The sequence below is a fragment of the Malania oleifera genome, chromosome 4, assembly GCF_029873635.1.
Source record: "Malania oleifera isolate guangnan ecotype guangnan chromosome 4, ASM2987363v1, whole genome shotgun sequence".
Classification (NCBI taxonomy): domain Eukaryota; kingdom Viridiplantae; phylum Streptophyta; class Magnoliopsida; order Santalales; family Ximeniaceae; genus Malania; species Malania oleifera.
This window is the reverse complement of record NC_080420.1, coordinates 5,274,325-5,288,761: the sequence shown is the minus strand read 5'-3', so window position 1 is coordinate 5,288,761 and position 14,437 is coordinate 5,274,325. Positions and strand designations below refer to the sequence as shown.

The 14,437-nt window shown below is 33.6% G+C and overlaps 1 protein-coding gene across 1 annotated transcript in view; it reads right to left on the bottom strand.

Annotated features, from left to right (window-relative positions):
- Positions 1–12,790, bottom strand: part of LOC131153015 (chitin elicitor receptor kinase 1-like) — a 72,353-nt gene extending 59,563 nt beyond the window's left edge. The window contains exons 1-5 of the mRNA XM_058105029.1: positions 12,070–12,790; positions 8,021–8,054; positions 7,845–7,852; positions 7,579–7,694; positions 692–937 (exon numbers count right to left, since the gene is read on the bottom strand). Of these exons, the coding sequence (XP_057961012.1) occupies positions 692–937; positions 7,579–7,694; positions 7,845–7,852; positions 8,021–8,054; positions 12,070–12,700 (1,035 nt within the window). The 5' untranslated portion in view covers positions 12,701–12,790. The remainder of the gene's footprint in view (positions 1–691; positions 938–7,578; positions 7,695–7,844; positions 7,853–8,020; positions 8,055–12,069) is intronic.
- Positions 12,791–14,437: the final 1,647 nt, after the last annotated feature.

Sequence of the window (14,437 nt, the reverse complement as noted above, 5' to 3'; positions counted from 1 at the left end):
TGACAACAATTATGGAACACCTAAAAAAGGAAAGGAGACAAATCTTTTTTTTAAGGAGTCAGTGATCTGTGGACTTTTTATTACTTCCAAATTTCTCACGGTATTTTTGGACTTAAATATTTCATGTTACGTCAAAATATTGTCCACTTGTTTCAACATTCCATTTAAAAAGATAAAAGGTAACACACATTTTGCTGCAAAATCAGTCTCCATTTAATGCTTTCTACTCAATATTGCAGACCAGAAGTCATAACTAGACTCAGATCCCTTAAAATCCCTAATATTAACATATAAGCAGATTGATATACCAAACATGATCAACGTTTATTAATTAGTATGACAACCTCCTATCTAACCTATGAAGTTTTAGGCGCATTCGATCACCCCCAAATTTGTTGGTAACATCAGAGCTGTTTTACATTATTTATTGCATGAAAAGTTTTTGTTATTCAAATTAAGCATTGAAATTCATGAACAAGGCATCCCCTAAGTCGTGCATGAAACAAAGCAATGACTTAGGACACCATTCATCATTTGAACAAAAAAACTAAGTCAATTTTTTTAATAGACAAATAAAAATTATATTTTCCACCTTTTCCACATTCTTTCTTTGTTTCTTCCTTATTTTATTTCTTTTTCTTCGTTATTGTTTTTCCTTTGAACAATGAGTGTTAACAGCAAAAAGACGAACCTCTCCTCTTAATTCTGCATAATAAACACAACCAAAGCCACCTTCGCCAATCTTATTCGCCATGCTGAAGTCATTTGTAGCCTTGGCAAGCTCTTCATATGAATACTCCACTGACTTGCTGACAGTAATACCTGGCAAAGCACCGCCAACAACAGCAGCTGATTCTGAAGCTTTCCCCAAGCCATTTCCAGAAACTGAATCAACAACATAAAGAAAAGGATTAATATTGAGAAATAAGTAAATATTCTTAATACAAAATATAAATGTCACAAAAATCTGCATAATTGTAGGAACAATTTTTAAGGAACATATAAATAAAGGGGGTGGGGGGGGGGGGGGGCACAATGCAACTACTACCTCACAATACTGAAATATAAATGATAAACAATTTTGCAAAAAAAAAAGTTCCCACCCATCAACATCTTTTGATTAATTGGCCTCACGACATTATCTCTTTGTGCAAGTGAATCGGTTCTTTTTTAAGCTAGGGTATCCCTCAATTCTCCCTAGTCTGAATCCCCATGAATTCCCAGTACAACCATGTATTTCTAGCAGTGGTCCTGGTGAGAAGTGGTATCAAGCAGTGCTGTGGGAAAAGCTACATAAGTCAGGTGGTTATTTATTTGCATTGTATGAACAATTCATCTTAAAAGCCATTCAACATGCTGGGTCTCTTGACTCTCTCCTTGAGATGAAGCAGTAGAGGAGTGAGAAAGCATTTATGTAGACGGGAGTCATGCTTCTTCCATTAAGAAAATACTCAGAATTATGCCTCACATGCAACCTACCATGACCAACCTGTTGGCTTGGCTTCAAATTCTTTATTTTAAACAACAACGTCTGGAATGTGAGGGTTGTTAGATTACCACTTTACCTAAAAGCTTAAACTGTTAGGTTGTGGGTCAACAATGTATATCAAGTTTTAACACTCCCCCGCATGTGCAGCCCGATAGCACGTGGAGAGATAAACAAATGATAAATAATGCCATAGAATAAAGGCGGGTGACAAGATTAGAACCCTGGACCTTCTGGTAACCAGAGTTCTGATACCATGTTAGAGAGCTCATCCTCAAAACGTAGGTATTAAAGAGAGAGGGTTAAGAGGATCTTATACTGGCTTTGGAACTGCTCACAGAGACGATGTGGGACTGGATGCACATTAATAAGGGCAAATAAGGATGAGAACTCAATACTGTCTTAAAATCAAGTGCATTATGGTTCTAAGTGAAACCAAGGCACATTCTATTTGGCTTAAGACTTCTTGAGAGTGAAAAGGACTAGAATTAATAAAGACACTTAAATTATACCAATTATCTTTCACTCCGTATGATAATATCTTTTTAAATGTTCAAAATTTTGAATTGTACACTCTGAGTTAATATATATTATTCAAATTTCAAAGTATAAAAACTACTTCACACTACTTTTTCTGTTTTACATGTATTAATAATTTGATAGAACATGCCAACCTATTAAATAAGAATCAATGTGTGTGCATGTGCTGGTCCAAAAATAGTAAAATAGACCCAAAATGCCATAAAATGTCTATCCCAAAATGGTTACACAACAATACATGGTTTAATATTTCATATCACATTTCATAAAATATATCAATTTTACTAGGAAAAAGAAAATTACACAACTTCGAGCATGGTAGCTTGCAAAAAGAGCAGAACCCCATCACATATTTTCACAATTAATGGTATATAAAATTATCCTTCTTGGTTTCATCACTTTCTTGTCTAAATTTTCCTATTCATTTCCTTAGAAATTGAGCATCTTCATGTAGAAATCCCGAGTATCTTGGAGTGATTTAGGGGATATTTATGTATAGAATTGTCCATTATTAAGAGATTATTCTAGGAGATTGTTTCCATCTTTAGCATACCCGATTGTATTATAAGTATAACGTATTAGCTTGTACAAAGAATTCATTCAAGAAATACAGAAAACCTATTATGATTTCATGGTATCAGAGCTAGGGTTGCTATAATCCTAGTTAACAATGGCAGAAAGAGCCGTCAAGAACAGAGGGTCGAGCACCTCTGAAGCTCTCAACGGCAAGACTGAAGCCACGTCCACCTTAAATTCGAATGGGCTAGATAGCTCGTCCTTCCAACTCTCGGTGGAGATACTGAACGAAAAGAATTTCTATTAATGGGCTAGATCAATCAAACTCATGATTGACGCCAAAGGAAAGTTAGGCTACCTTACCGACGAGAAGAAGAAGCTCGCCTCAACCGACACTGCAACTCCACAGAAGTGGAAGTCTGAGAACTCCATGGTGACTGTGTGGCTGGTGAACTCCATGAAACCTTCAATCGGCAAGACCTACCTGTTCCTACCAACGGCGAAGGATGTTTTGGATGCTGTCCGAGAGACATACTCAAACATTGAAAGCTATTCTCAAATTTATTAGATCAAAACTTGGCTATGGCAAATGCGGCAAGGAGAAAAAGAAGTCACAGACTACTATATGGAGATGACGAATCTTTGGAAAGAACTCGACCTGAGTATTGAGGAAGATTGGGAATGCCCGGAGACAATGCCCAATACAAGAAAAGATTCGAGAATGAACGAGTCTTCGAATTTTTGGCCAGACTTAATCGAGACTTGGACGAGGTGCGAGGGAGGATTCTCGGTTGACGTCCTCTGCCTTCAACTCGAGAAGTCTTCTTGGAGGTGAGGTGAGAGGAGAACCGTCGCAAGGTGATGTTGAAGGAGTCGAATCTGATCGGAAACAATGGGCCTGAAATGTCTGCCCTCATTTCAAGAGGAACTCCTTCCGGGATAAGCCAAAAGGTGTAGAAAGGAAGACCTTGGTGTGAGCACTGCTGCAAGTCGGGCCACTCAAAAGATGCTAGGAAATACATGGGAAGCCCACAGATTGGAAGCCGAGACAGAATCCCAAAAATCGTGGTTACCAAGATGCTATTGATAACCCAGCCGAGAAACCACAAGGTGAGAAAAATAATAATTCCACTTCAAATGGCGCATTCAGTCGAGAACAGTTGGAGCAACTCTATAAAACGTTCTCTACCATTCAAGCATGGGGTCAGTCTTCCACACGTCTTCCTTCTAGTTCTTTAGCCCACTAAGGTAATTTTTTGACAACCTTAAATACCATGGATAATTGATTTTGGTGCCTCTGATTATATGACCGATTCCTATCATCAGTTCTCATCCTATTCACCTTGTGTTGGAAATTTGAAAGTTAAAATTGAAGATGGATAACTCTCATCTGTTGCAAGTAAAAGTATTTGATTCTTTGACTCTATAACTCTAGAATTTGTCCTACACATCTCTAGGCTGTCTTGCAATTTGTTATCCATTAGCGAGTTGAGAAAAGATTCTAATTGCTCTGCTAAATTTGTTTCCTCTCATTGTGTTTTCCAGGACCTATCATCAGGGAAGACGATTGGCAGTGATAAGGAGTGTGAGGGACTCTACTACTTTAAGGAGGCAAATATGGGCAAACAATGTCAAACTGCTATTTGTGATTTTACATCTGTTTCTAGGGATAGTGAAATTTTGTTATGGCATTCTAAGATGGGTCATCCAAAATTTCAATGCTTAAGACGTTTATTTCCTTCCATTCGTTCAAATAAGATGTCTTCTAATTTTTAGTGTGAGATTTGTGAACTTACAAAAAACCAACGTAATTCCTTTCCAAAATCCACGTACAAACCATCCAGACCTTTTACTATGATTCATAGTGATTTATGGGGGCCCTCACGCTCTCTTAATCGTACTCACACGAAATGGTTTGTTACTTTTATTGATGATCACACTCGTATTTGTTGGGTTTACCTGTTGAAAGATAAAACTGAAGTCCATTCTATTTTTATCAATTTCCACTCCACGATTCAAACACAATTTCAAACTCTCATTCAAATCTTGCGTACTGATAATGGTACAGAATATTTCAATAATATATTGGGAAATTATCTTTAAGAAAATGGAATCATCCATCAAAGTTCCTGTGGATACCCCTCAACAAAATGGGGCCACCGAATGCAAAAATAGGCATATTCTTGAAGTAGCTAGAGCATTGATGTTCACTGCAAATATGAAAAAATATTTTTGTGGCGATGTCATTTTAACAGCTACATATCTCATTAATAGAATGCCTAGTCGGGTTCTTTATTTTGTCACTCCTCTCTGAAAATTCCAAGAATGTTTTCCCAACTCTTGGCTCAACTCCAATATCTCCCTAAAAATTTTTTAGTGTATTGCATTTGAACATGTTCATGCTTACAATAGGGATAAATTGGAACCTCGTGCCATTAAGTGCGTTTTTATTGGTTATTCACCTACTCAGAAAGGCTACAAATGTTATGATCCTATCACAAAAAAATTGTTTGTTAGTCTTGATGTCACGTTTTTTGAAACCACTCTTTACTTTCAAAAGCACTCTCTTCAGGGGGAGAATTGGAGTGAAGATCGGTTCTTTGATTTCTATGTTTGATGAATCTGTGTCATACACCGAGTCTGTCAACACCACTACACCATTATTTGATCTGTCATGTACAAAAGACCACTTAAATTCAGGGGGGGACGCAAAAAAAAAAAAAAACAAAATAACAATGAGATACTTGTTTACTCCAGGAAGCCAAAATCAAAGAACAGGGAGAATATCATACTTGAGGCATCAAGAGAGTTGGAACCGGTGATAGCTCCAAGCAACCATGAGTCCACGCCCAATCTCAATCAGGTAATAAATCCAAATGACCATGAACTTCCTTCTGATAAGTCTATACCTGATGACATCATTTTACCCATTGCTCTTTATTAATGTGCGTCCAGTCCCACATCATCTCTATGAGCAGTTCCAAAGCCAGTATAAGATCCTCTTAGCCCTCTTTCCTTAATACCTAGGTTTTGAGGATGAGGTCTCTAACACTCTTAGAAAAAAAACTAGATCATGTACTTTCTATCCCTGGTCAAAATACATGTCTTATAAAACTCTGTCTACAGTGTGTCGTGCTTTTACCTCTAACCTTGACAAGATAAAAATTTCAAAGAATATCCAAGAAGCCTTGGAGATTCCTAAATGGAGGGAAGTCGTCATGGAGGAAATGCGGGCCCTTAAAAATAATGGAACTTGGGATGTTATGAATTTGCCAAGAGGGAAGAAGCCAGTAGGCTGCAAATGGGTCTTCATGGAGAAATATAAAGCTGATCAGAAAATTGAATGGTATAAAGCTCGTCTTGTTGCAAAAGGGTTTACATAGACATATGGCATTGACTACACGAAAACATTTGCACCAGTGGCAAAATTGAATACAGTTTGGGTTCTCTTGTCCTTGGTAGCTAACTTGGATTGGCCACTTCAGCAACTTGACATTAAGAATGCATTTCTAAATGGTGAGTTAGAAGAAGAAGTCTACATGACGATACCACCAGAATTCAATAAGAAAGGTGAAGAAAACAGAGTATGTAAACTCAAGAAGTCCCTATATGGAATCAAGCAATCTCCTAGAGCATGGTTCGATAGATTTGCGAAGATGACAAAGAACCAAGGATATCAACAAGGGTAAGCAGATCACACTATGTTTTTCCAATAGTCTGAAAATGGGAAGAAAAAAATTTTGATTGTATATATTGATGATATAATCCTAACTGGAGATGATATAGTGGATATGGAAAGATTGAAGAAAGTTCTAACTGCTGAGTTTGAAGTTAAAGACCTAGGACGAATGCGGTACTTCTTGGGAATGGAAGTGGCTATATCAAAAAGGGTATCAATGTCTCTCAGCGAAAGTATATCCTTGATCTCCTAATTGAAACTGGCATGCATGGATGCAAACCTAGTGAAACCCCCATTGAAGTGGTAAAGAGAGTTGAAGACTGCAAAATATCGGTTGAAAAAGAGAGGTATCAAAGATTGGTTGGTAAACTAATCTATTGATCACATACCAGACCTGACATCGCATTTGCAGTAAGTGTGGTAAGCCAACACATGCATTCACCGAAGAAGACTCACCTAGAAGCTGTGTACAAGATTCTCATGTATCTCAAGAGTTCTTTGGGAAAAGGACTCTTCTTCAAGAAGTGTTAAAGCAAGGAAGTAGAAGTTTTCATAGATGTTGATTCGACAAGATCAGTAGAAGATAGAAGGTCTACCACTCAATATTGCACCTTTGTATGGGAAAATTTGGTGACTTGGAGGAGTAAAAAACAAAATGTAGTGGCTCGAAGTAATGCTGAAGCTGAGTTCAGGGCAGTTGCACAAGGGATATGTGAAGAGCTGTGGTTATAGAAACTTTTGGAAGAACTACAGATCACGGTGAAATTCCCTATCAAACTCTACTATGACAACAAAGCAGCCATCAGTATCTCTCTCAATCTAATTCAGCATGACAAGACTAAGCCTGTAGAAGTGGACCGACACTTTATCAAAGAAAAGGTTGAAGAAGGAACGATTTCTATGACTTACTTTCCTACCAAGGAACAAACAGCAGTCATCTTTACCAAAGAGTTAGTCCGACAGAGTTTTGATGATTTCATCTGCAAGTTGGATATGATCAATATCTATGATCCAACTTGAGGGGGAGTGTAGAAATCCTGAGTATCTTGGAGTGATTTAGGGGATATTTATGTAGAGAATTGTCTATTATTAAGAGAGATTATTCTAGGAGATTGTTTCCATCTTTAGCATACCCGATTGTATTATAAGTATAATGTATTAGCTTGTACAAAGAATTCATTCAAGAAATATAGAAAACCTATTCTGATTTCTTCGTCTTTGTTGACATTCTCAATTTTCAAGAAATCCCAAAACATCCACAAACAGACACAACTGACAGATAAAGAGATGCTACTTAAAAACCAAATGATCTAACATGCTCATTCATAATGTTGTTACCTTCATATTCTGTCAAGACAAGTGCCTCGTCCACTTTATTTCTTTTATAGAATCCCGTGTATAGACAAAAAGTTAGAAACACAGCCACAACAACTACTGCAACAGCTATGCCAGCAATGACTCCTCTGGAGACTCCTGCTTGGAATGCTATCATCATGGAAGATAGGGAAAAAAAAAAACATCAATGGCATCTAAAAGTTTCAAGTTTGGCCACAAAAATTAAAAAAAAAAAAAAAAAAAAATGAGATAAGCAGCAGCGAAGAAATGTGCAAAGAAGATCCCAACCAGCTGTGCTGCAAAAAACAGAAAAGGATGACAGAATACAAAATGTTAGACAAAGATTTAAGCATATCAAAAGGGGAGAAGAATGATTTCAAGTATATGAAGGGTGAAGAGAGAGAAAAAAAAAAAAAATTAACATTCAACTCAGTTCCAAAAGCATATCAAAGTGGCATAATTACCTTGACTTTAGTGGTGGATAGTCTCCATTTTGATCTGCAAAATTAAGGAAGAAGACCAAAACTCAGGGAAACAATATCCAAGCAGCGCCTATTTCGCATCATAAATGCTGAACTTGTCAGTTAATTCTCACTTCAAATTAGATCAATTTGCAAGCAATATAGGCTATAGCAATCCTCGATTTGCTGGACACAGATAATTTCTTTCTGGTCAAATTAGTAATCAACGAACTGTTTCTGTAGCATTTTGGAGGGATTTTTCTTGCATTAAAGAGCACAACTCAAAAACAAATAATGCTCCAATTTTTATATCCAAAATTGAATTCTGTGGATTTAATCATTCATTCTATACAGTTTCTTTAGTTAAAATTACAATAACATGAATCACGTGAATTTAAGACGTCACTAAAAATAAGAATATGGGCCAAGAGTGACGAACACACTCAGAAGTATTTAATGGGGGAAACTGGTTAGTCACAGGAAATCAAGTTCACAGAGATTTCATTAATGCATTTGTCTGTTCCGATGAGCTTGAAAATTGATTTAATAAAATCAAATTGATTACAGTCAAGTAAAAAACATTGTGCAGACAATACTAAGAGTAAAATATGTTTGTAATTTTCTCATTAAAAATATAATATTTTGGTTAGAAAAAGTGACTCAAGCAAAAGAACAATGAGGCAAAATGTGTGAAAAAAGCAAAAATACCCCAAACATGATTAATCAGAATAGGGATTTTTTTCAGAAATGAGGAATTGAAGATTGTTCTTTGGGTTCTTGTTGGATCAAAGATTTTGTTTAGGGAAAGGAGTGGAAAATAGGAAGAAGCTCATTTTTTGTTAAAATTTTCTCTCTACAATATATTTAAAATAAATTTATTTTAATATGGCGAAAATTTAAGAAAGAACAAATGTTAAAGATGTGTAAAATGAAATTTTTGTTCATTAATTTAGTATATATTTTATTTTCTTTCTAACTTGAAATCCAAATATGAAAAAATAATTTTCATAATATTTTTCTTTCTTTTTAAAATATTTTTCAAGCTGGAGGTTGAAGAAAATAAAAAATAATATAATTTAAGGAATCGTTTGATTTGCCACATAAAAAATATTCCCATGATATGACATTCTTAGGAACCTCATTCCTGAAAAATAGGATGTCTGTCTCATCAGAATATTTTTGTTTGGTTGAGATTGTAAGATCCTTTGGAATGTATATAAGATTCCATGTCAATGTTTGATTTCAAGAAAATGACCACTATACTTTGTTATGTATGTGACGAATATATGAATTGTATTTTTCAACACAAAAACCTACTAAGAATATGCATTTAATTAGATCTATATCCTAAAATTTTCAACGATTAAATAAATTTAAAATACTTAACATTTAATAATCAATTAATTCAAATAATTGAGGGGCAATACACTGTCTAACTATTAACTATTATATAAATTTTTTTATAAAACAATAATAATATTATTGTTTTAATAAATTACTGACGTCAATTAACATGTTAATTAACATAACTATTAACATTCCAAATGAACATTAATTATTTCCTAATTAAAATAAAATTAACTAAATTTTAATTAAAACTTTATATTTAGTATTTTTAATTAACATTTTATAAATATTTTCAATTTTAAATAATTAATATTTATGCTGATTTAAAATTTTTTCTTTTAGTTTTTTTAATAATTTATTATTTTAAATCTAATAACAGGGTGTAATTATATTATATTTTTGGAGCAAGTAATCCAAATTCAAATAACGAATTTCAATAAAATTATCAAAATCTAAAAGAAGTATAATTTATATTTTAAAAAAATTAAGTGGTAAAAAGTGATCCAAATTCAAATAAGAAACTTCAATGAAATTATCGAAATCAGAAGAATTTAAATTTAAATTTAAAATATTAATTTTAAAATTATATTATATTTAAACAAAAGTGATTACAATTTAAATTATCAAAAGTTGAAAGAATAAAATAATTGAAATTTAAAATAATGAAAATTTGAATTTTAAGATGAAAAAAATGGGACATGTTCAATTTTTAAAAATGTAATAGCATTTTTTATCAGAGAAAAAATAGTAAACACTCACACAAAATATTTCAATCACTAAAAAATTAATAAATATATATATTTTCAAAAAAAGAGTAAAGTGGCGAGAGCCGAAGCGTAGGAGGATGACGGGGCCATATAACAATTCATGTGTTATCTAATTAAATAAGTAATATAAACGTATAACAATTCATGTGTCATCTAACTAAATAAGTAATATGATATATTATTTAAAAAATTAAGTGGTAAAAAGTGATACAAGTTCAAATAAGAAATTTCAATAAAATTATCAAAATCTAAAAGAATAAAAATTTGAATTTTTAAATTATATTATATTTAAAAAAAGTGATTGTAATTTAAATAAAGAAGTACACTAAAATTATTAAAAGTACACTAAAATTATTAAAAGTTGAAGTCCACTCTACCCAGTGGCACACACTATGTGAGTGCTTTAAGCTTCTTTATTTTTTAAAATTTTAAAAAAATAAAAAATAAAAAAATTAAATAGTATAGGGGCATTTTGGAAACTAAACGAAGAGGTTAAAGGAAAAAAAAACTACTTCCCAAATTTTTTAAGAATGGTTAAACGTGAATTGTAATTTTTAAACTTATACCCTCGATCAAGTGTTCATTTTTTTAACAAATAAAAATGTATTTTATATGAGATTAATTTTGGGTTTTGAAAGATGACATCAAATAAGAGAATCCCCTTTATAGCAGTATTGATATAAATATTCGTTTTTTAACAAATAAAAATATAATTTATATAAGGTAAATTTTGGTTTTTAGAAAAATGACACCAAATAGGGAAATCCCCTTTATAATAGTATAGATTTTTAACTACTTAAAGTTCGTAAGAAACCATAAAAGTGCTTTTGAGAAAGAAAAAAAAAAAGTTGAATTTAATAAATACTGAACTAGAAAAGTGTTGAAAGTATAAATGGTATTTGGTTGTGTTTCAATCAAATAATATTTGGATACTTACTTTTATTATAGGGTACTATATGATTATTTTTAAAAATATTTTAAATTAAAAATATTAATATTTTTAATTAAGAATTTCACTAATTAATATTTTAATTATTAATAATTAAAATTTAAATATTTACTATTAAAAAATAATATAAGATTATTATTATTTTTAATTAATAATAATTTTATTACTAATGTATACTTATAACATATTACTATCATGTGAAATTATGATAAAAATAATATTATTAATTATATTTAAAATATCAATCTAATTAATATTAATATAAATAAATAAATAATACTACTGCATTGTGCGTGCTCTACGGCCTTTTAGGGATTTTGATTTATAACATGATATTCATAAATTTCAAACTCTTGATTTTACAAATAAAAGTATGTCATACGAAATTGGATGTGACAATATATAATTTTGAACCCACTCAAATAATACACTACCTTAAATAATGCAGTTTTTATGAAATTCATGAATATCATGGTATAATCCAAAGCCCCTTAAAAGTCACAAGCACACGCATCACACGTGCGTGCGGCTAGTTATTATAAAAGAAATTTTTATTTTTTAAAAATGTCCAATTTATCTCAATAACTATCGATAATTATTCTCAAATACTCTGTTAGGTACCCACAACTTTCTAAAATATCCTTATAATTATATCAAATTTATTCTTATAACTAAGACCCCTGTAACTATCGATCAACATCTATATGAAAATGTCTTTATAATATTTAATTTTTTATTATTTTTAATAATTATTTAAAAATTATAAAAAATAGAAAGCCTTACAGCATGCATGGCTCGTTAAAATAACGTGTACTATATATTAATTTCCGTAGAAACTGCGGGACGTATATTTTTACGTTGTTTCAAAACTCACAAATAGGGTTTATATCATAATCAAACTACAGACTCCATAGTTATTTTTTATTTTTTGGATCCACCAGAGTTTCTATCATTTTCTCAAAAAATAAAATAAAATAAAATAAACTCACCTCTTCCCGGAAAGAAAACCAAGCCCTTCCCAAGGCTGAAGTTGGAATTGGGATTATATTCCTGCAACACCCGAGGAGGAACCCCCGCCGCATTCGCCACCGTCTCCAAAGTCTCGCCGGCCCGAAGAGGGTACGTCACGAACAACCCGTAATCCTTCGAAACCTTACTATTCCCACACGAGCAATTCACAAAAACATTAAATTGAGCATCACCATTAGATCTAAAATTGGGATCGTATATGTTAATCTTTTGCGTCGATTCGACGGTGGTGAGGTTCGAAAAGTACGTTCCCGCAACCTTTCTGTAGGTAGCCCCAGCCCTCGCCGTAAATTTGAACTCGTGACCCATGTAATCTCCATCGATGCAATCGCAGGAGAAGGGGACGTTCACTCTGGTTCCGGCGAAAATGAGGTCTCGATCGGTGATTTGAGGGTTGAAACTGAGGATGCGGTCGATGGGGGTGGAGAAGGCTCGGGATATGAATGTCAGGGTGCAGCCTGACCAGAGGTAGTAAGAAGCGAGTGCGAGGTCGCAGCCGTCGCTGCTGCACTTGGATTCTGCTCCGAAGAAGAAGATCGCCACCGCTAAAAGTCCTAATGGCTGTTGCCATCGCATTTCTGGGTGACCCATCTTCTGATTCTCTTGCTCGGATAGAGATGGAGATGGAGGCCATGTACAATGACAAGGGCAGTGGAGGTCATGGACACAAGGGCGACGGTCTTCGATAGCGAAGTGGACTAGAAAGAACATGTCAGTCCATCGTAAAATAATTATAGTAGAAAGTAGACACAAGCATACACATTGTAAAATATAAGAAGTTGTATATTAACAAGTTTCACCAAGAAAAATGAAAGAAAACAAGAATCAAAATATTCCTTTTCTTGAAAGATTGAATTACAATGTTATACAATTGGTTTACTTATAAAGGAACAATGACCAATTATATCTTGACATTTGGACCACTAAAATTAGGAACAAATAAACTATTTTAACTACTCATGACAGCCATAACAGACTTCTTATAAAACTCACCCCCCCCCCCCCCCCCCCCTCTCAAGATGAGAATAGATATTAATCATTCTCATCTTGTGAATAAGATGATGAAAATTTAGTAAATCAAGAGACTTGGTTAATATGTTATGTTTAGAAGGAATATGTATGATTTTAATTAAGCCTTCTTGTAACTTTTCTCGAACCAAATGACAATCTAGTTGAATATGCTTAGTCCTCTCATCGTGCACAAGGTTAGAAGCAATTTCAGAAGCTGGTTTGCTGTCAGTGTATAACAGGACATCTTGCGAATGTTGAACATTTAAATCAGCTAGGAGATAGATAAGCCATTGAATTTCACAAGTGGTTGTAGCTAAAGCCCTATATTCAAATTCAGCAGATGATCTGCTGACAATAGCCTGTTTCTTTGATTTTCATGAAATTAGAGAGTCTCCAATAAAAACCGTGAAGCCAATTACACTTCTTCTAGTGTCCAAGAAGCCACCCCAATCACTATCTGAATAAGCTTTTAGATGAAGAGATGAATTTGTAGACAATAAAATTCCTTGACCTGGTGTAACCTTAATATATTTGAGTATCCTTTTGGCAACTCGAAGACATATCATGCTTGGATTAGCCATAAACTGGCTCAGTGCTTGAACAGAGTATGCTATGTCTGGCCAAGTGATAGTCAAGTACAACAAGCGACCTATGAGTTATCTATATGATGCAGGATCATTTAGAGATGGTGAAGAATCTGTTGCACTGAGTTTCAGATTTGATTCCATAGGAAAAGTTGCTGGTTTACAACCAGAAAGCCCACTATCTTGTAAAATATGTGCATATTTTCGTTGAGAAAGAGTAATAACTTTAGTTGATCTAGCAATTTCCAAACCCAAAATGTATTTTAGCTCACCAAGATCCTTGATGGTAAAGGAATCATGGAGAAATTGCTTGATTGAATTAATTTGATTGAGGCTATTAGATGCAAGGATTACATCATCAACATAAATGAGTAAAGCAATAAAAGCTGAGGGGTTTTGTTTAATGAATAAAGAAGAATCTAATTTTCCTTGAGTGAAACCAAGTTGTATCAAAGAATGAGAAAGTTTGGAAAACCATTGTCTTGATGCTTGTTTCAGTCCATAGAGACTCTTTTTGAGGTTGTAGACACGAGGGTCAGTAGCTGAAGAATAGCCTGGTGGCAATTGCATATATATACTTCTTCATTAAGATCTCCATGCAAGAAAACATTATTAACATCTAATTGATGTAAATGCCACTGTTTGATAGCGACAACAGCAAGTAAAACTCTCATAGTTGTCATCTTAGCAACATGAGAATAAGTATCAAAAAAATCTAAACCCTCTTGTTAAG